The sequence below is a fragment of the Budorcas taxicolor genome, chromosome 2 (genome assembly GCF_023091745.1).
Source record: "Budorcas taxicolor isolate Tak-1 chromosome 2, Takin1.1, whole genome shotgun sequence".
NCBI lineage: Eukaryota > Metazoa > Chordata > Mammalia > Artiodactyla > Bovidae > Budorcas > Budorcas taxicolor.
The window spans coordinates 59,437,914-59,456,927 of NC_068911.1; the positions used below are offsets into that span (position 1 = coordinate 59,437,914).

A 19,014-nucleotide genomic window follows, 5' to 3' on the forward strand; every position below is an offset into this window, starting at 1 on the left:
GTATGAAAACTGAACATTAGCATAAAACTGAACATTTCTTTGGCTTCAGACACACAGTAAAGTGTTACAGCAGCCTGCCCTACCATCTCAATCTGGAATTCAGGTAGGATTTTTAAGGATTACCTCTCAAATCTATTGAGTGGATTTATTTGCTGATTGCTTGTCTTAAAACTGGGAAGGTAAAAATAATTCAGATAGAATCAACATAAGAATATTGATTCTTAGTAGTTATTTGATAATAAAAGGCTGAAGTACTGATTTTTCAACATTGGTCTCAAGCTTTATGGAGAATCCGATCGAAGAAAATCTACCAAAAGATAGAGCATAATTTTGTTATCGTCACATGTAGAGATTCCACTGTAATCACACAGTTCTAATGCAATAATCAAAGTGTACACAATAAATGCATGGTGAATTCATAGCTGAAACCAAATGTGACTGAAGTAAGGTAACAAACCTCCATTTTAGCAATATGACTTAGAATAAAGGAAGGAACTCCATTTTTACCTGGACATCCAAAACGTTGAACAGCTTATCGGTTCGGGGACTAAAAGAATTTGGTATCATTATTTCCACACTAATATTTGGAGCCATGCTTTGGCCGGTGTTGATGACCTGATAAGCAAAAAGTTTTAAACACTCAAAAAACACATTTTATAAAAGTACAGATACCAATGAGCTTCTCAGGTGAACCTGTGTATTTCATGCAACATTTATAAGGGGGGAGGTTTATAGAATATCCACTATCAGAACTTTAAAATGTTTGCTAATAATACAACTAGTTATTATTCCTAGCCCTTTCCTTTTGGTGATTAGAACAAAATGTTTGCACTGATGGTTTATTGCAGAAATAGTCTGAAGAAAAAGACATCAATAATATACAGTTCAGGGGGTTAGGGTCACTGACCCTCAGTGCAGTTGAAACTCCAAGTACAACTTATAGTCAGCCCTCTGTATACCTGATTTCTCTGTAGTCACAGATTCAACCAACCAATGGTTGGTTCTAAACTACAGAATTTACTATTGAAAAAAATCCACATCTAAGTGGACCAGTGCAGTTCAAACCTCTGTTGTTCAAAACTGTACCTGGCACATTACTGATCTAAAAAAACGTGATCAATTGTCCTTATAACTACTCCATGAGGTGGGCTAACATTTTATTATTCACCGACACAGGAAGATGCTAAGAGGGATTAATGTGGTATCCAAGATCACAGTCAAAAAATGGTAAGAAGTGGGACTGAAACCTAGGCATTCTCATTCTAAATAATATGTTGTTTTCATAAAGTTACTCTGTGCTGAGAGAATAATCATCAGCAATGAGTAAAAATATATTTAAGTTCAGGGTAATTATAATGTGGAAGAACTCAGAAAATTAGAAAAGGGTAGGTTATTAGGTTTTAGAAAAAATAAAACAGGTTTTTAATAATATGCATAAAGGGAAGATAGTTCTTGATAAATGATAAATATCTTGATTCCTAATCATGTTAAATATAAATATATATATTTTAGTTTGATAATATTTGGTACCATAAATATCATATAAATACAGATATCAAATTCTTGATAAATGATAAAACAATTTATCATTGTCATTGATAAATCTGGGGATTGAAGAAAATTGAGCCAAAATACTCAGTGATCAATGCAAAGAAATAGAAGAAAATAATAGAATGGGAAAGATTAGAGATCTCTTTAAGAAAATTAGAGACAACATGGGAACATTTCATGCAAAAATGGGCCCAATAAAGGACAGAAACAGTATGGACCTAACAGAAGCAGAAGATATTAAGAAGAGGTGGCAAGAATACACAGAAGAACTATACAAAAAAGATCTTCATGACCCAGATAACCATGATGGTGTGATCATTCACCTAGAGCCAGACATCCTGGCAAAGTCAAGTGGGCCTTAGAAAGCATCACTGTGAACAAAGCTAGTGGAGGTGATGGAATTCCAGTTGAACTATATCAAAACCTAAAAGATGATGCTGTGAAAGTGCTGCCCTCAATATGCCAGCAAATCGGAAAACTCAGCAGTGGCCACAGGACTGGAAAAGGCCAGTTTTCATTCTAATCCCAAAGAAAGGCAATACCAAAGAATGTTCAAACTACCACACAATTGCACTCATCTCACATGCTAGCAAAGTAATTCCCAAAATTCTCCAAGCCAGGCTTCAACAGTATGTGAACCATGAACTTCCAGATGTTTAAGCTGGATTTAGAAAAGGCAGAGGAACCAGAGATCAAATTTCCAACATCCATTGGATCAAAAAGCAAGCGAGTTCCAGAAAAACATCTGCTTTATTGACTATGACATGGACCAACAGACTGATTCCAAATAGGAAAAGGAGTACGTCAAGGCTGTATATTGTCACCCTGCTTATTTAACTTATATGCAAAGTACATCATGAGAAACGCTGGGCCGGAGGAAGTACAAGCTGGAATCAAGACTGCTGGGAGAAACATCAATAACCTCAGATATGCAGATGACACCACCCTTATGGCAGAAAGTGAAGAAGAGCTAATGAGCCTCTTGATGAAAGTGAAAGAGGAGAGTGAAAAAGTTGGCTTAAAGCTCAACATTCAGAAAACTAAGATCATGGCATCCGGTCCCATCACCTCACTTCCCCAAATAGATGGGGAAACAGTGGCTGACTTTATTTTGGGGGTGCTCCAAAAATCACTGCAGATGGTGATTGCAGCCATGAAATTAAAAGACACTTACTCCTTGGAAGGAAAGTTATGACCAATCTAGACAGCATATTAAAAAGCAGAGACATTACTTTATCAACAAAGGTCCAACTAGTCAAGGCTATGGTTTTTCCTGTGGTCATGTATGGATGTGAGAGTTGGACTATAAAGAAAACTGAGCGCAGAAGAATTGATGCTTTTGAACTGTGGTGTTGGAGAAGACTCTTGAGAGTCCCTTGGACTGGAGATCCAACCAGTCAATCCTAAAGGAGATCAGTCCTGTGTGTTCATTGGAAGGACTGATGTTAAAGCTGAAACTCCAATATTTTGGCCACCTGATGCAAAGAGCTGACTCATTTGAAAAGACCTTGATGTTGGGAAAGATTGAAGGCAGGAGGAGAAGGGGATGACTGAGGATGAGATGGTTGTGTGGCATCACTGACTCAATGGATATGAGTTTGGGTAAACTCCAGGAGTTGGTGATGGACAGGGAGGCCTGGTGTGCTGCAGTTCATAGGGTCGCAGAGTCAGACATGACTGAGTGACTAAACTGAACTGAAAGCCTTTGACTGTTTGGATCACAATAAACTGTGGAAAATTCTTCAAGAGATGGTAGTACCAGACCACCTGACCTACCTCCTGAGAAATCTGTATGCAGGTCAAGAAGCAACAGTTAGAATTGGACATGGAACAACAGACTGGTTCCAAATCGGGAAAGGAGTACGTCAAGACTGTATATTGTCACCCTGTTTATTTAACTTATATGCAGAGTACATCAGGTGAAATGCCAGGCTGGATGAAGCACAAACAGGAATCAAGATTGCTAGGAGAAATATCAATAAGCTCATATATGCAGATGATACCACCCTTATGGCAAAAAGCAAAAAACTAAAGAGCCTCTTGAGGAAAGTGAAACAAGAGAGTGAAAAGCTGGCTTAAACTCAGTGAGAGACTTTATTTTCTTGGGCTCCAAAATCACTGCAGATGGTGATTGCAGCCATGAAATTAAAAAACGCTTGCTCCTTGGAAGAAAAGCTATGACCAACCTAGACAGCATATTAAAAAGCAGAGACATTACTTTGACAGCAAAGGTCCATCTAGTCAAGGCTATGGTTTTTCCAGTAGTTATGTATGGATGTGAGAGTTGGACTATAAAGAAAGCTGAGCACCAAAGAATGGATGCTTTTGAACTGTGGTGTTGGAGAAGACTCTTGAGAATCCCTTGGACTGCAAGGAGATCAAACCAGTCAATCCTAAAGGAAATCAGTCCTGAATAGTCATTGGAAAGACTGATGTCACTGAAGCTGAAACTCCAATACTCTGGCCACCTGATGTGAAGAACTGACTCATTGGAAATGACACTGATGCTGGGAAAGATTCAAGGCAGGAGGAGAAGGGGATGACAGAGGATGAGATGGTTCTATGGCATCACCGACTCGGTGATGAATTTGAGTAAGCTCCAGCAGTTGGTGATGGACAGGGAAGCCTGGTGTGCTACAGTCTGTGGGGTCACAAAGAGTCCAACACGACTGAGCAACTGAACTGAACTGCCTCCTGAAAACTATAAAACCAACACAGTAAGTTAGGAAAGAGATGTGTTATAATATCTAAATGAAACACCATGGCTCAGAGTCTTGCAATAATATTCTGAATGCAGACACGTAGATTAAGCGGGAGTGTGCCTGGCTTTGGGACAGGTGGTAACTGCCGGTCTTGGAAGCACAGGGCAGCTGTAAGAGGCAGTGTCAGCCATGGGGCCCAGCACTACCCAGACCTTTAGACCTTCCTGATGCCAGCAAATCACCAAGCTCTCCTGCAGTATATTCGTGTTCATCTAATAACATTTAGACTTCTGAGAACACCTTCATGCTTGAACAACTCATCAAGCCTAGAGACTGAAAGCATCTCTAGGCCCAGTCCCTCCATTGTAATTTAACTAGAAAATACTTTTTAACTATTATTTGTAAATAAATAGGCCTTCTAGAGTCCAACTCAATTTCTGTTTATCAGAACACAGACCCCCATTGGACTGTGACAGGAGCATTCTTGGGGACTTAAAAGTAGAAGACGACATTTTCCCAATACTAGTGTATTCTAGTATAACAATAAAATAACTTGAGTACAGACTCAAGAGCATTCTGAGGTCACCCTTCTTCCACAGATTTGGGGCAGAGGCCCAGGAGTTTGTGTTTTGGATAAACATCTCAAGTGATTCTGATACACATTTTAAAAAGCACTGCCTTACAATTATCATAATGTACCTAATCCAGGACTCACTCACATTCTATAGATTGTTATATAGCTCTGAGAATGTCTGAGTAGTACTTTTGATTGAAAAAATATTGTTTTGTATATTGTCTCCAATTATTTGCTCACTGTCAACATCCATGCTGTAACAAAAATTTCAGTTTGACAGTAAAAAAATTGTTAATGAATTTATAGCTTATACATTAGTATGTTAATACTTCTGGATGATGATAATATTTTCTACTTTTAAAAAGATTTACTAAATGATACATCACTTGTCACAGAGGCATATACCAATGGCCTGTAAGGCTGACCAAGTGGACATCAAGAGGAGATGCGGAGGTAAAATCTTCGCTTGGTAATCTTAGGATTTGTATAAAGCTTGGACCAAGTTTCACTGGCGCCAAAAGATGCCTTCCTCTTGACCTATTTTGATTTCTGCATGTATCTCAAGCATATTCAGCTCCTCCCATAACTTTGCCTATTTCAGGCATCACCTCTGTTCCCACTTGGACTATAAGGAGCGTGGGCTCAGTAACAGGGACAGGACGAATGGGAGAGAAGGGGCCCATGAAGCGAGGGCATGAGCCTTGAGGCAGCTCTCTCCCCGCCCCCAGCCATCTGTGGCCTCCCAGACCGGAGGGACATCACACGCATATGACGTCCTCTGGAGCAGTGCCTCAGTAACAGTTCGTTCACAACATGAATACAAAATATGAACACAGTCATCTTACGTGGAAAGTGAAGTTCATTTTCTCTGTCATGCACATTTCAAACTCATCTTCCTCCTTTGGTCCATACATAAATGAAGCTGGACTTACAAACCTGGCAGAAAAGAATTCAGATTTAATTCAACTGTCTTATTTGATGAGGTACTTGAAAAACCTTTCTCTATAGTCTGAATATAGCTTATCTCTTAAATATGACATAATTCAGAGTACAGACGCTTCTAAGTACCAAGGAATACTTTTGATAAAGGTAAGAACACTTTCTTGTTAAGATAAGAATTTTTGTGAAAATGTAATGAATTTCCCAGGTGGCGCTACTGGAAAGCTGTGGGCTCTAGTTTGGGTGAAAACTTACTTCTCTTCCCACCAATATCCTCTACTTCATTCCCAACACTACCAGCTCACTCTAGTGACCATTCCATCTCTCTCAGCCCTCAAATGATTCATGCAAACTTGAAAAATATGAGATAAATTCTTAGCTTTGCCCTCAGGCTCCAATATCCACTTATACTTCAATGTATCTGACAGATTTTTGAATTACTTCTCACCATCCACCAATTCCTGCTGGCTATTTGTAATGAACCCCAAGTGTGGGGAACAATTCAAACACCACCAATAAGTAGGGCAAGTTTTTGTTAAAATACAAGGTTGTCACTTTTACCTGAGATGAGACATATGCATGGTTGGTAATGAAGTTCAAGGAATTTTTCTAGGGAAATCCCGATTCCCCAGGTTGTGAATATTTGGCAGCGCAATGGCACCCCACTCCAGTACTCTTGCCTGGAAAATCCCATGGACGGAGGAGCCTGGTGGGCTGCAGTCCATGGGGTCGCGAAGAGTCAGACACGAGTGAGCGACTTCACTTTGACTTGTCACTTTCATGCATTGGAGAAGGAAATGGCAACCCACTCCAGTGTTCTTGCCTAGAGAATCCCAGGGACGGGGGAGCCTGGTGGGCTGCCGTCTATGGGGTCGCACAGAGTCGGACATGACTGAAGCGGCTTAGCAGCAGTGTGAGGTAATATGGGCTTCTTGGTGGCTCAGCAGTAAAGAATCTGCCTGCAGCACAGGAGCTGTAGGAGACGTGGGTTCGAACCCTGGGTCGGGAAGGTCCCCTGGAGGAGGGCATGACAACCCACTCCAGTGTTCTTGCCTGGAGAATCCCATGGACAGAGGAGCCTGGCAGGTTACAGTCCATGGGGTCGCAAAGAGTTGGACATGATACAAGCGACTTAGCACACACGCATGAGGTAATATGTTAGAGGCTCTTTTTTACAGCAGAGAGAGATATCCAAATGCTGCAGATTTAGGCAGCTTCATAGCTGCAGAGCGTTCGTTGCTCAAAATAACAAGATGTGTTTAATCGAAAACCAGGACGACACACTCATCGTAACAAAAATCAAGGAGGCGAGATACACATTCGAATCCGAGAAAGACGGCATCGGCTTCTCTGCTCCTCAGTCCCGCCTTCAAAGGGCTTCCTTTTCCCCCTGCTCGTTTTATCTAACTGGAGACTCAGTTCCATGGCTTTATTGTTATAGACCTGTGTGCCAGCATTATGGCTGGTTAAAACTGACTGGAGGCGATTTACATTTAGAGGAACTAGAAAAGCCCATCTCTTCATTCTGCATCTTGTATCATCTATTGCTTTAAGACTGTTGCTTTAAACTAAGATTAACCAGCTTAATAATTTCCAGTAAAATCATGAAAGATTTTCTCAATGCTATTTTAAAAATTCTTTCTCCTCACATCTCCTTCCTGAATCAGAGAAGGGTCCACTCCAAGGATTACTAAGGTTGTGAGGAGTCAGTGAAGGCTGGCCCTGGGGCTGTAGGGGAGGAACTCTGTAACTCACAGCTGTAGAGATTGGACAAGGGAGCCAGCTCTCCTGCATCAGTTCGGCTGCCACACAGGTAGGTGCAGGGCTGGGACAAGAGTGACGTGGCCAAGCTTTCACTGCTCTAAACCTCACACTTGCCGTGGCCACTGGGCATAGCCATACAAAGTGCACGCCAGCACTCTGGGGCCCTGGCCTGTGCAGTGTATAGCTGAAAAGGCCAAATATGGCCTGCTAGAGGTTTGGTGGACTCTTCCAGGAAGAAGTCTCCTCCCCCAGGACATTAATATAAGGTGGTCTCAGTGATGACTACAGAGTGAGTTAAAATCACAAACAGCTAAGCAATGGGCTGCGACACCGAGGGTAACTGTTAAGAGAAACCGCACATGGTCTTTTCAATAAGAAACCTTAAACCTGTTTTTGACCAATAATTTAAGAAGCAACAGAACTCAAAATCGGCTCAGAATTGTACGGGAGGCTTTCATGTCTACTCACCCATGAACTGTTAGCATGACTTCATACTTAAGAGGTATTGTCACAGTCACCTTATTATGCTTGACATCGCCTGTTTCCCCTTCATTTTCACTACAGAAGCAAACAGAAGAGACTCTTAGAGTCCAGTCAGCACAAAAATTCTCATCAGAGAGAACTAATTACACCCATGTATACCTAATGTACTTGGAGGCTGGTTTAAAATATGCTCTTTGAAGAGTCAGAATAAAAGTAGATGTAACAGTAAAAAAAATTTATGCCACAGCTGGCAGAAACTCGCTGTCATTGTCTACACTGCTATTTTGCTATTTATCTCTATGCTATAAAGCTTTAGGTTAGAAGGTTTTTTTGTTTTAACAGATCACATAAGAGAAATTTGCTCCTGCAGATAATGGAACACAGTCCATGGTTCCCTAAAGTGACCCCCGTTTCTCTCCCCCAAAGTGAGGGGTTCATCTAACACAGTTGTTTTTTCATAGTGAAAAGTACCAGGCGGCATGTACTGTGATGTTGAGATCCTCTTCTGCTCTGCTGAGTGAGCTGGCATCCAGAAGAAAGCTAACATCTGTCTGAAAAACACAGACAGGGAACGCCCATTTTAAAAATAATAAAAAACATATTTTTTTTTTACAATCTGAATTTTAGTTTTTCTTACTGTTTAAAAAATGTGAAATGCATTTGAGATGCTGTTCTAGAAGCACAGGCAAGCCCTCAAGACAGCTGCGGGGAAGCTGTGGGGTCTGTAGCAATGGTGAAGCGGCAGCATTCCCTCAAGTGACGCGCACAGGCAAAGCCTCCTCTGAATGTGAAAAGCGGCAGGTCCAGAACGACAAAAACTCGAGATAGATGCTTTCACAACTTGTGTGTGGACTCTTGCCAGAAACACCTTTTTGTGTAGCAGAGGTAACATGCCTGGCAGATAGAATCACCTGGGGTGGGCTAGGGGGGAGTGTTGGGAAAGTGTGAGACTGGGGAGCAGAATTCTGATTGAACATTCACATGCCCATCCTGACATAAACAGGTGCCCTCCCTTTAAAAAATTTTTTTAAACAGTGAACATTGCCAAGAATATAAAAATCTCAAAGATCTCAAACCCAGTTAGTTTTGGTTTGACTTCACTTAACTACTTACTTAGTAAATAATAACAACAAATTATTTGTATGCAGCACAGATACAGAAAACAGAAAATACTTTATATTCATGTGAGTAGCAAAAACTATAAGTGCTCACCTTTGATAGGTGATCTACATATATATAGCCAACCCTGCAGTCAAGTCTCACTATGCCGGAGCCGTCTGTCACTTCACAGTTTATTTGTTTCTCTTCCTGAAAGGAAAAACGATACAACTGGTTTAGGTAGAAGGGGGCAAGAAGTCTGTCACATATGTTTAAGGATGGTTTTTGAAAAGAAAATCATCCTCAGAGAAAGTACTTTCTTGGAAGACCATTTTCTATTTAATTTTGGAATAAATCAGGAGGAATTAAATTACATAAACGTGTGTATAAGAATATAGTTAGTCTAAATTCACATAAATTCTCTACAGAATAATTCCCGGACTTACAGCTTTCAGCCGTGTTTCTTTGTTCACTATTTAACTCAGGGTTCCTTGAAAAATTATTAAGCAAGGAATTCATAAGGTCTGCATTTCATTGGCCCTCTTCTGTCTGGGATGTGAGAATGTGATAAAGGTATTTACTTATAAACACTGTAATCACAGTGATACATATATTCAAATGTTTGGGGAAATACACACTTATGTACATTCATAGGTGCATGTTTCCCTCAGTAGCTGAGTTTTCCTCTAACCACTGCAGGTAGGCCCCCAAGGCTCTAGTGGAGGTGGGCAGTAGATATCTGTGAGAGGTCAGAAGACTTTCTAAATGCCATTAGTGTGAAGAAAGTCTCTGGATGAGAGATGGGTAAATTTTCTAAGAGGCAGAGAAATATCCAAGAAGAAAGTGATTGAAACATTGCTCTTTCAAATTCAACATAACTAATACCTCATTGATGGGTTTAAGCACTCGTGACTAAGGCACAATGGTAAAAAGGAAAAAGAAAATCGTTCCAGATGCTCCAAACTCCTTCAGGAAAAGAGAAACTTGCATGCAACTGGATGACACTGGGATTTTGGAATCTGACACTGGTTCTAGCATTTTGGAAGTTCTGTAGGGCTGAGACAGTATACGTGAACCTAAAAGGCAGAGCAGTATCTCCAGGAGCCCAGCATGGAAGGCCAGTATTGTCCACGTCCAGACCCCAACCATGAGGAGCAGCATCATAGCCCCAGGTGAGGATGTACCAGGGAGGAGAGCAGTGGCACCTGGCAGCTTGCTTGCATAACTGGACAGTATCTTCTGTCCCATAGTAGCATTTGGAAGCAGGAAGCTGACTCTCCTTCTCTCAGTCATATCCCAAGAAACTTGCCATTTTGTTTAGGGGCACAGAGAAAGTAACAACACTGGAAACCTGAGTGCTAAGTGTGAATATTAAGACTCAAACCTCAAATATTTATACCTCAAAGTGATAGTCATTCATGCCATTTAAATTCTTTAAAAAATTAAGTAAAATGTGTAGTATCATGCAATTATAGCTTTTGATACTTGTTGTTGTTCAGTCACTCAGTCATTTCTGACTCTTTGCAGCCCCATGGACTGCAGCACATCAGGCCTCCCCACCCCTCACCATCTCCCAAAGTTTGCCCAAGTTCATGTCCATTGCATCGGTGATGCCATCCAGCCATCTCAGCCTCTGACACCCTTTCCTTCTTCTCCCCTCAGTCTTTCCTAGCATCAGGGACTTTTCCAATGAGTCATCTGTTTGCATCAGATGACCAAAAATATGTTTGATATTTACCAGATCTAAAATCTTAATGAAGTAAAGACCGGTGGGGAGCTTGATATGCAGAGTTGTCTCATACGCATCATCTCCAGCATTAAATAAAGACACGTTCAACATCAATGTCTTCATACTTCCAACAGCAAGATAGGTTTTATTTTCATGTGGTCTAAAAATGAAGTAATGTTATTTAGTTTTTGTTTGGGAACTAAAAATCCATCTCTTCATTTATTTATCATGAACATAAAATATTAACTTGGAAATACAACCATAGGAGATGACCCCATGCAAGTAGATGTAAATCTATGTAAAAAAGAACTCAATTTCCCAGTTTCAGATAAATTTAGTTAGTTATTACACAAGAAAAGTTTTAAAATTTAGTTATAATTAAACTAGACTGCTTTTTGTTTTTCTGTTTAACTTCCTGCTTCTATCATCTTACATATTTTTCTCATTATTTCAAAATATTTTCCTAAAAGATTTTTTTTCATTTTCTTTCTTGATCCTTAAATAGACACTGAATTAGCTGTTTCCCAAGCCACAGGGGGACATGGGGAAAACTGAGGATGAAGAACAGACTACTTCCACCAAAATAGAGGCTGCTCTGGTGGATGTGAGCACAACACTGGGAAGGGGCTGCTGTGGCCAGCAAACGGGTCCCACTAAAATCTGTCGGATTAGAATTAATTTCTTAAGGCAGACTGGTCACCTCTACTAATAAATGGGCCAAATTTTAAAAAACTGCAAAAATGCTTCAGCACCCTGTGAATCGGAACAAGAACACTGCCGCACATCCAAATGGACAGGTGAGTGCCGGTTCTGGCTTGAGTGTCAATGTTGAGAGTTCTCAGAAGTCCTTCCAGTTGATCGTCATTGCTAAGCCCCTTCACCCAGCATTGCATCCTCCCTAATGAAAGTGGTTTCTCCCTCTCCAACTATCCCGCACACTGGGCAACCCTATAAACCGGGATGTTCACACTGTCTGGTTTTTCTCACCACTAGAATAAGTTCTCTTGGAGAAACGTCTGGGTCATGATTATCACTATTTTCTCCAAGGCTAGCAACACAATTAGTGTTCAGAGTATATGTGTGGCACGTAAGTGCAGTAACCTTAAAAACGGTTGAGTAACACTAAAGAAAGTTCGGAAAGTGAGGAAGTATTGGGTAACTGACTGTTAAAATTTCATGAACTGTATACATTCTATGACATTACAGCCATGCTTACCTGCTTTGTGATGGAATGCAAACTCCAAATGTTTCATTAAGATAAAGTAAACATCTAATACTTCCACGTTCATATGCTCTGTGCCCCACCCACACAACCTCATGTTTTAGCGACAACACAGCTATTGAGCTGGCCAATAAACTGATGGCAACATTGATACTGGAAAGAGTACAGTTTTTAAGAAGCAAAATATTATTAACCTCAGGATGTACAAACAAAATTATAATTTTTGGACACATCTCCCTACTTTTATACCTCTAGTAATATATCTTTAAGATATCAGACATTTCACCTAATTCCTAAAAGTTCTTCCCCTCTTATCCTAATTGTTTTAAATTTTCTTATCAAGGTAGAACAAACATAAGGAAAAATGCACACAACCTAAATGGAGCACTCAGTACATTTTTATAAACTGAATACATGTGTGAAAGCATCACCTAGATTGAGAAAAACGTATTGCCAGCATCAAAGAAACATCTTTGCGCCCCCTTCCAATGACTGCCACCACCCACTATCTTGCTTTTAATAGTCTAGACTGGCTTTGCTCAGTTTTATACTTCATATAAACAGAGTCACTATGTAATCTTTCAGTATCTGACATTTCTGTATTCAAATTTTGTTCTTAAGATTAATCTATATTGATACATAGAGTTGTAAAGTGTTTCTTCTAACTAGTGTGCATACTAATGTTTATAAATATGCTATATTTTATTTATCTTTTCAACTATCATTAGGAATTTAGCAATTCCAGTTTGGAGCCTCTATAGTTTTCCAGTAAAGATATATATGTAATTATGCGGTGTCCATCAGTCTGTCTATCTATGAGCAGACCCCTAACCCAGGACTAATTCCTGAAAAAAAAATCTCTAAATCAGGCTAATTCTGACAACCAGTTGAAATTTTACTAACAAGTTACATTTAGAAAATATACCAGTCCAGGTTCGATGCATGAAACAGGATGCTTGGGGCTAGTGCTCTGGGATGACTCAGAGGGATGGGATGGGGAGGGCGGTGGGAGGGGGGTTCAGGACGGGGAACACATGTACACCCATGGTGGATTCATGTCAATGTACGGCGAAGCCACTACAATATTGTATAGTAATTAGCCTCCAAAAAAATAAATAAAGTGGGGGAAAAAAAAGAAAATACAGTATAAATAACTATGTTTAAATAATAAAAAACTAAAATGTCCTACAGGATTCTCATATAAAAACAAGCATACCATAGAGTAGGGGTTCAAAAACTGCTGCCTGAAGGCCAAATTTGGACTGCTGCCCAGTCATGCAAATAAAGGTTTATTGGAACATAGCCATGCCCACTCATCTGTAGCCACTTTTGCACTCTGACAGCAGAGTTGAGCAGTTGAGACAGATCTCTGTCCCACAAAGCCTAAAATATTTACTGTCTGTCCCTTCATGTAAAAAGTTTGCTGGCTCTGTCATTGAGCAGCCTGACTGAGGAGCATAATTATTTCAAAATAAGCATACCACATATTACTATATTTAAAATCTGTATTATTTTGACAGTAACAGAAGCTTCATTATTTCAGATGGCACTGGATGCTGTCTTAGAGGAAATGACCCCCTAGACCTCATAATTCCTTGTCTGATAGTAATGACATTGAGGAGAAAGGAATTAAAATGTTCCTAGGCAGCATTTCTAGCTCTGACCCCTGGGTCTGAGAAGTTGCATATTTCTGGGAGGATGAATGATAACTAACAAGGCAGTAACTCTTCTAAACCCCAGGCACATTTCAGGGTAGAAGAATCTGACTCAGTGACAGTGTGCTCTTTCTCCCAACATGTGAGGGGATGGCTGTGACTTGCTCATTCTTGTGCTGTAAACCTTTGTGTTACGTTAGCACTCATCTGCTTGTGCACAAACACGGCTGTCCCACAACCCCTCTACTTCTCCAGAACCAAAGTACAACTAAAGGAACCGAAGAGGTTCCAAAAGTAAACTTCAGCTTGACATTAAAGTTTAATTAAGACTTGTAGAAGAGCTGCCTAGAAATAGACATTTATAAAATATTCTGGCTTGTAACCAAAGCGTTAGTCACTGAACACCTTTGGGAAAGAAGTTGGCACTTAGACAAGCAACAGAAGGTGAAAGCACTGCATAAACAGCTAGGTTCCAAGACAACAGCAAATTAAAGAGAAACACACACTGTTCACATTTCAGCAGCGAGGCTCCTGGTCTATTTCCCTTTTTTAAGCTATTTTGCCGCAGTATCATGATTACAATTCTACTCTTGTGTATATGTGTGTACATATATATACGTGTGTATATATATACATGTACACACACATATGTATGCATATATCTTACTGTACCTTGCATCATTAACAAGGGGCCGGCAGAAGGAGGCCCACCAGCTTTTTATGTGAGACGTAATAAAGGACCAGGTGCACATCTGGAAGTGCGACAAGGCTGAACCAGAGCTTTTCCTGGGAATCGTAGTTCATTCTTCATTAAAACGTGCATAATGCAGACTTGAAATTTACAAAGAAGCCTAGAATCCTCGTAATTTAAGCAGATCAAGATACTGTATACATACAGAATCATAACTTAATAAGGGGAAAATAGAAAAATGATGTATTTCAGCAGCAGGCTCTATGTTTTTCCTGAATGAATGCTTCCTAAGTCTTAATATAATGAATGCACTTTGCCTCTATAAGATGAATGACTGCTTCATAGCTAACGTTTTTAATCAAGATGCTGGAACAAAATATAACATGAATTAATATGTACCCATGTCAATGTACATGAGTCATTTATTTGACAAAACCTAACCTGCAGGAAGTGGCCTACAGGCCCAAGTAAATATGTCTCCTCTTTTGTCTTTATTACTGACTTTGGGAAAAAATTAAGCACTGGAAAATTTTCATCTACTGGGAAATATCAGTTACCTGACATTTAAGAAGATTTTACTGAATAAAGACAAACTCATTGAGAGCCCAAGGCGGCTAGCAGAGGAATATGACTGGAAGACCGAACTAGTAATTAGAATGTTTAGTGTATAAAGCATACAATTCCTCTTCCCCAAACTTGGTGACATCAGTGAGGCATATATTCCTAATATCAGCATTGTAAAAATGGACAGTGTTGTTAGACTTACTCTTTTGGGGCTAAAAGTACAGTGCAGTTACACACTGCTCACTGTCTGGCTTCCCTGGAGGCTCAGCAGTAAAGAAACCACCTGGAATGCAGGAGACTCAGGAGACTTGGGTTTGATCCCTGGGTCGAGAAGATCCCCTGAAGAATGAAATGCCAAGCTGCTCCAATATTCTTGCCTGGAGAATCCCATGGACAGAGGAGCCTGGCAGGCTATAGTCTTGTGTGGTCACAAAGAGTTGGACATGATTGAACAATTGAGTGCACATGTGTGTGTGCGTGTGTACACACACACAGTCTATCCAACAGTGATCTCCATTCTTATCTGCTAACAGAACCCTGGATTATTCAAGCAATAGGGAGTGTCCCCTTGATACTGCAGAAGCTAAGGTCCTTGTTTGGTGTCAGGGAGTGAATTTTGACTAATCTAAGATTATGATGCCTCCATCCTCCTTCAGCCAGGAGAGATTCAGTGGGAAGCATGTGACACAGTCTGGTTCATCAGGATAACAAGCCTGCTCAGACACTTCCCTTCCTCGAAAGCCAGCCTCAAGAGGACACGGAACTTTGCTTCCTCCCCTTTCTGTTTATTGGGAAGCTTGATGCTGTGACAGCCATCTGATAACCACAAGGGAAAAGCCAAGAGAACTGGAAAGATAGACATGAACCATGAATGTCCAGATTTTGGTAGTTTTGCACTGAACCTATCCACCTTCTCCAGACTGCTGATTCTGCAAAATTATTAAACGCCTCTATGCATTAAGTTCAGGAGAAGGCAATGGCAACCCACTCCAGTACTCTTGCCTGGAAAATCCCATGGACGGAGGAGCCTGGTGGGCTGCAGTCCATGGGGTCGCACAGAGTCGGACACGACTGAAGCGACTTAGCAGCAGACTGAGCATGCATTAAGTTAGTGTTAGTCTAATATTCTGTTACAGTTAAAAGCATTCCTAACCAAAAGTGGGGACTTCTGGTCAGGAAACACCTCCAGCTGTTACCCTGGAAGTGTGACGGAGGCACAGAAGAGAGGTAGTGTCAGATCAGCCATCTCTATGAAAGACTCGATTTTCAGCTGCTGGTGTGATGGCTGATACCTGCTACTCTGTTTGTAAATTCTACTTGGAATGTTGATAAAGATATTTGGTCATCTTCATTTCTCAGTGTAAGTCCATTTGAATGGGATTTACTGACCTGAGAGTTTAGAGATTCAGGAGGAAGCCTCAACTTCATGGAAACATGAAATGGAGTGCATCAGCGCTATTTAGCTTGCCGCTGACAGTCAGTTATTGCAGTCGTCAGGAACGTATGTCTTTGATGGAGTAAATACATTCACCTGAAGCAGGTTTGTAGCTCTGAGACACAGACATGCCATCAGGGCCAATGGAGTTACAGTTGGGAGAAGGCATAGAACATATGATTGCAATTTGCCTACCATGACTGAGAAGGCAGGTAGGACTCATGTGTGAAAGGGAGATTTCTGTCTCATAGAGTACAATTTATTCAAATGCAAAGCAGTTGGTCATAACCCTTCCCCTGTGGGCCTAAAAATTCATTAGACAAGTTATCACTTGAAAACTCTTCAAGTAAGTTATCATTTACCTAATGGAAATAGCTTGTAACCTTCATAACCGATGCAAAAGATATGGGGCTTATACTTTACACTGGCTTTCAGGCCACTTCAGGCTTCACAGAACTGAAAACTATTGACCTAGGCACAGTCAGCAGCACTCTTGGGACATAAAGAAACAATAAACTCTGGACATTAACCACTGCATGCTCAAAAAATGTTTAGAATTCATTGGCAATGGTTCTTTTTTTTTTTTGGCCAAACAGAAACTTTATTGGGGATATGGTCTATAAATATCCCAATCATAATGTTATAAAAAATAATAACATCACATTTCCATGTGTACCAGGCTTTGTGCTAGGTAATGTACTGCTCTGCATCACTGCATTTTATTTTTAAAACAACCTTACAGAGTAGGTACTATTTTACCTTCTTATCGATGAAGAAGGAAGTTTGCAGAGGTTGAAAGTCTTCTTTTAAAAGGTTATTCAGCTAGTAAACCATAGATAAACTTGAACCAGGTTAGCCTGACTTCAAATCTAAACTCTAAACCACAACAATTCTTGGATTCTTAGATTTTAGTTTGATAAGAACCACTGATAGCCTTCTTAATAATGAATATCTCTGGCCTGATCCCCATGGATACTGATTTGGATGGTCAGGGCCTCGGAGCCTGCATTTCTATCAAGCATCCCAGCTGATTCTCATGAAGGTGACTCTAAGACCACATCTTGAGAAACAGTGTCTTACCATACAATCATAAGGAACTTCATATTTTGACTATAATAAGAAACATTATTATTTCAAGTTAAAATACAAAGTAGGAAAAGTAACTTCTTATTATGAGAAACATGTTATGAAGAAAAAATGATAATTAAATTAATGATTTAATATCTTAATTCAGGAAGATATATTTTAATGCTCCAGGAAATTAGCCTTCTTCACAAGTTCCTATAAATTTCAACTTTTTTTTTCATGGGCCTGAGGAATTGCAATGAAAGATGATGAGGTGACAGTGGGGGTGTCTGATTTAAAGAGATGAAAACACCACTTAATTATATCTTAGATAATCTTTCCCACACAAAATTATTCCTCTTATCAAAGGCTCATGACAGAAAGCAAAAGTACCAGGAAGACTAAGCATTTTAGGAAGAAAAATAAATACATGAATGGGAAGGTTATAAATTATTCATCTAATATTTCAACAAAGGCACCACAATTACATGCTGAATTATGAAGCAGTTAGTGGTTGCAGTTTTAGGACTATCTAAGCAGCCAATCTGGATAATTTAAGTATAGAGTTCAATTATCAATCAAATAGGTTAGGGCTTCTTGGCCCTCAACTGTGGATGCTCAAGGCTATCCTGGCATTGCCTAAGTGAAAAGAATTAATTTATTCTCTGCCATATGTCATCCCACCCCAGCAGGGTACTCAACACTGTTTGTCAACCTTTTTACTCATTCCTGGTTGACTCTCCATCCCGTTTATTACAGTTATTTTGAATCTTTTCCCGTTCCCTTCACAAGGTCCCAAACCCATCCTCAAAGCCCTCACTTTGCATTTATAAACTCAGTTTTTATTCTGGCCATCCATGAGTTCTCTGTACTTGCCCTCCTACCACATTAAAATTTCTTAATGTCAGCATCTGTTCACAGTTTCTTAGCTCAAGATAAAGAAAAATCTTAACTGCTTTCTAAGCCTAACCCTTCTACCTGCATCTGATCCCCATGCTCTTTCCGTTAGGACCTTGCTGCATTCTCAGCAAACGTCCATTTGTCACCTAGAGCATTCCAGGCACTGTATTTCACATTAGGGACACAAAGATGAAAATATAGACCCTTGAAGCAGCCTACAGGATAGTGTGGAGATGGACAATAATAGTGGTGAGCACAGGTGCAATGGGGGCAGGACCACAGGAGGACTCAGGTTTTTGTAGCCGGAGACAAAGGGGGAGGGTGCTTTACCTAGGAAACAGCTGAGATTCATAAGATAAATAAGGGCTAACCACATAGGTAGGTCGAAGTGAAAGGATACAGAGGCTCAGGAGAGGATGCTATGGCCAAGGAACCATAAATATTCTGCAATCAATGGAAAAAAGTTCAGAGGAATTGCTAAGAAAGAGCACTAAGGACTTCAGATTTTAAGATGATAATGAACTACTAAAGCCCTGCTATCACAAGGGTAAGTGAGAAAACTCACTCTGGAAACATCTTGGTAGAGGAATTCGAATAGTGCAAAGTCAGACACCAGTATCCCAGAAAGCGGTTAAGCCCATT

The 19,014-nt window shown here is 40.2% G+C and overlaps 1 protein-coding gene across 1 annotated transcript in view; it reads right to left on the reverse strand.

Moving 5' to 3' along the window:
* Positions 1 to 19,014, reverse strand: part of ITGA4 (integrin subunit alpha 4) — a 91,881-nt gene that overhangs the window by 4,813 nt on the left and 68,054 nt on the right. The window contains exons 18-23 of the mRNA XM_052635867.1: positions 10,850 to 11,000; positions 9,226 to 9,321; positions 8,485 to 8,564; positions 7,999 to 8,088; positions 5,673 to 5,763; positions 508 to 615 (exon numbers count right to left, since the gene is read on the reverse strand). Coding sequence (XP_052491827.1) covers positions 508 to 615; positions 5,673 to 5,763; positions 7,999 to 8,088; positions 8,485 to 8,564; positions 9,226 to 9,321; positions 10,850 to 11,000 — 616 coding nt within the window. The remainder of the gene's footprint in view (positions 1 to 507; positions 616 to 5,672; positions 5,764 to 7,998; positions 8,089 to 8,484; positions 8,565 to 9,225; positions 9,322 to 10,849; positions 11,001 to 19,014) is intronic.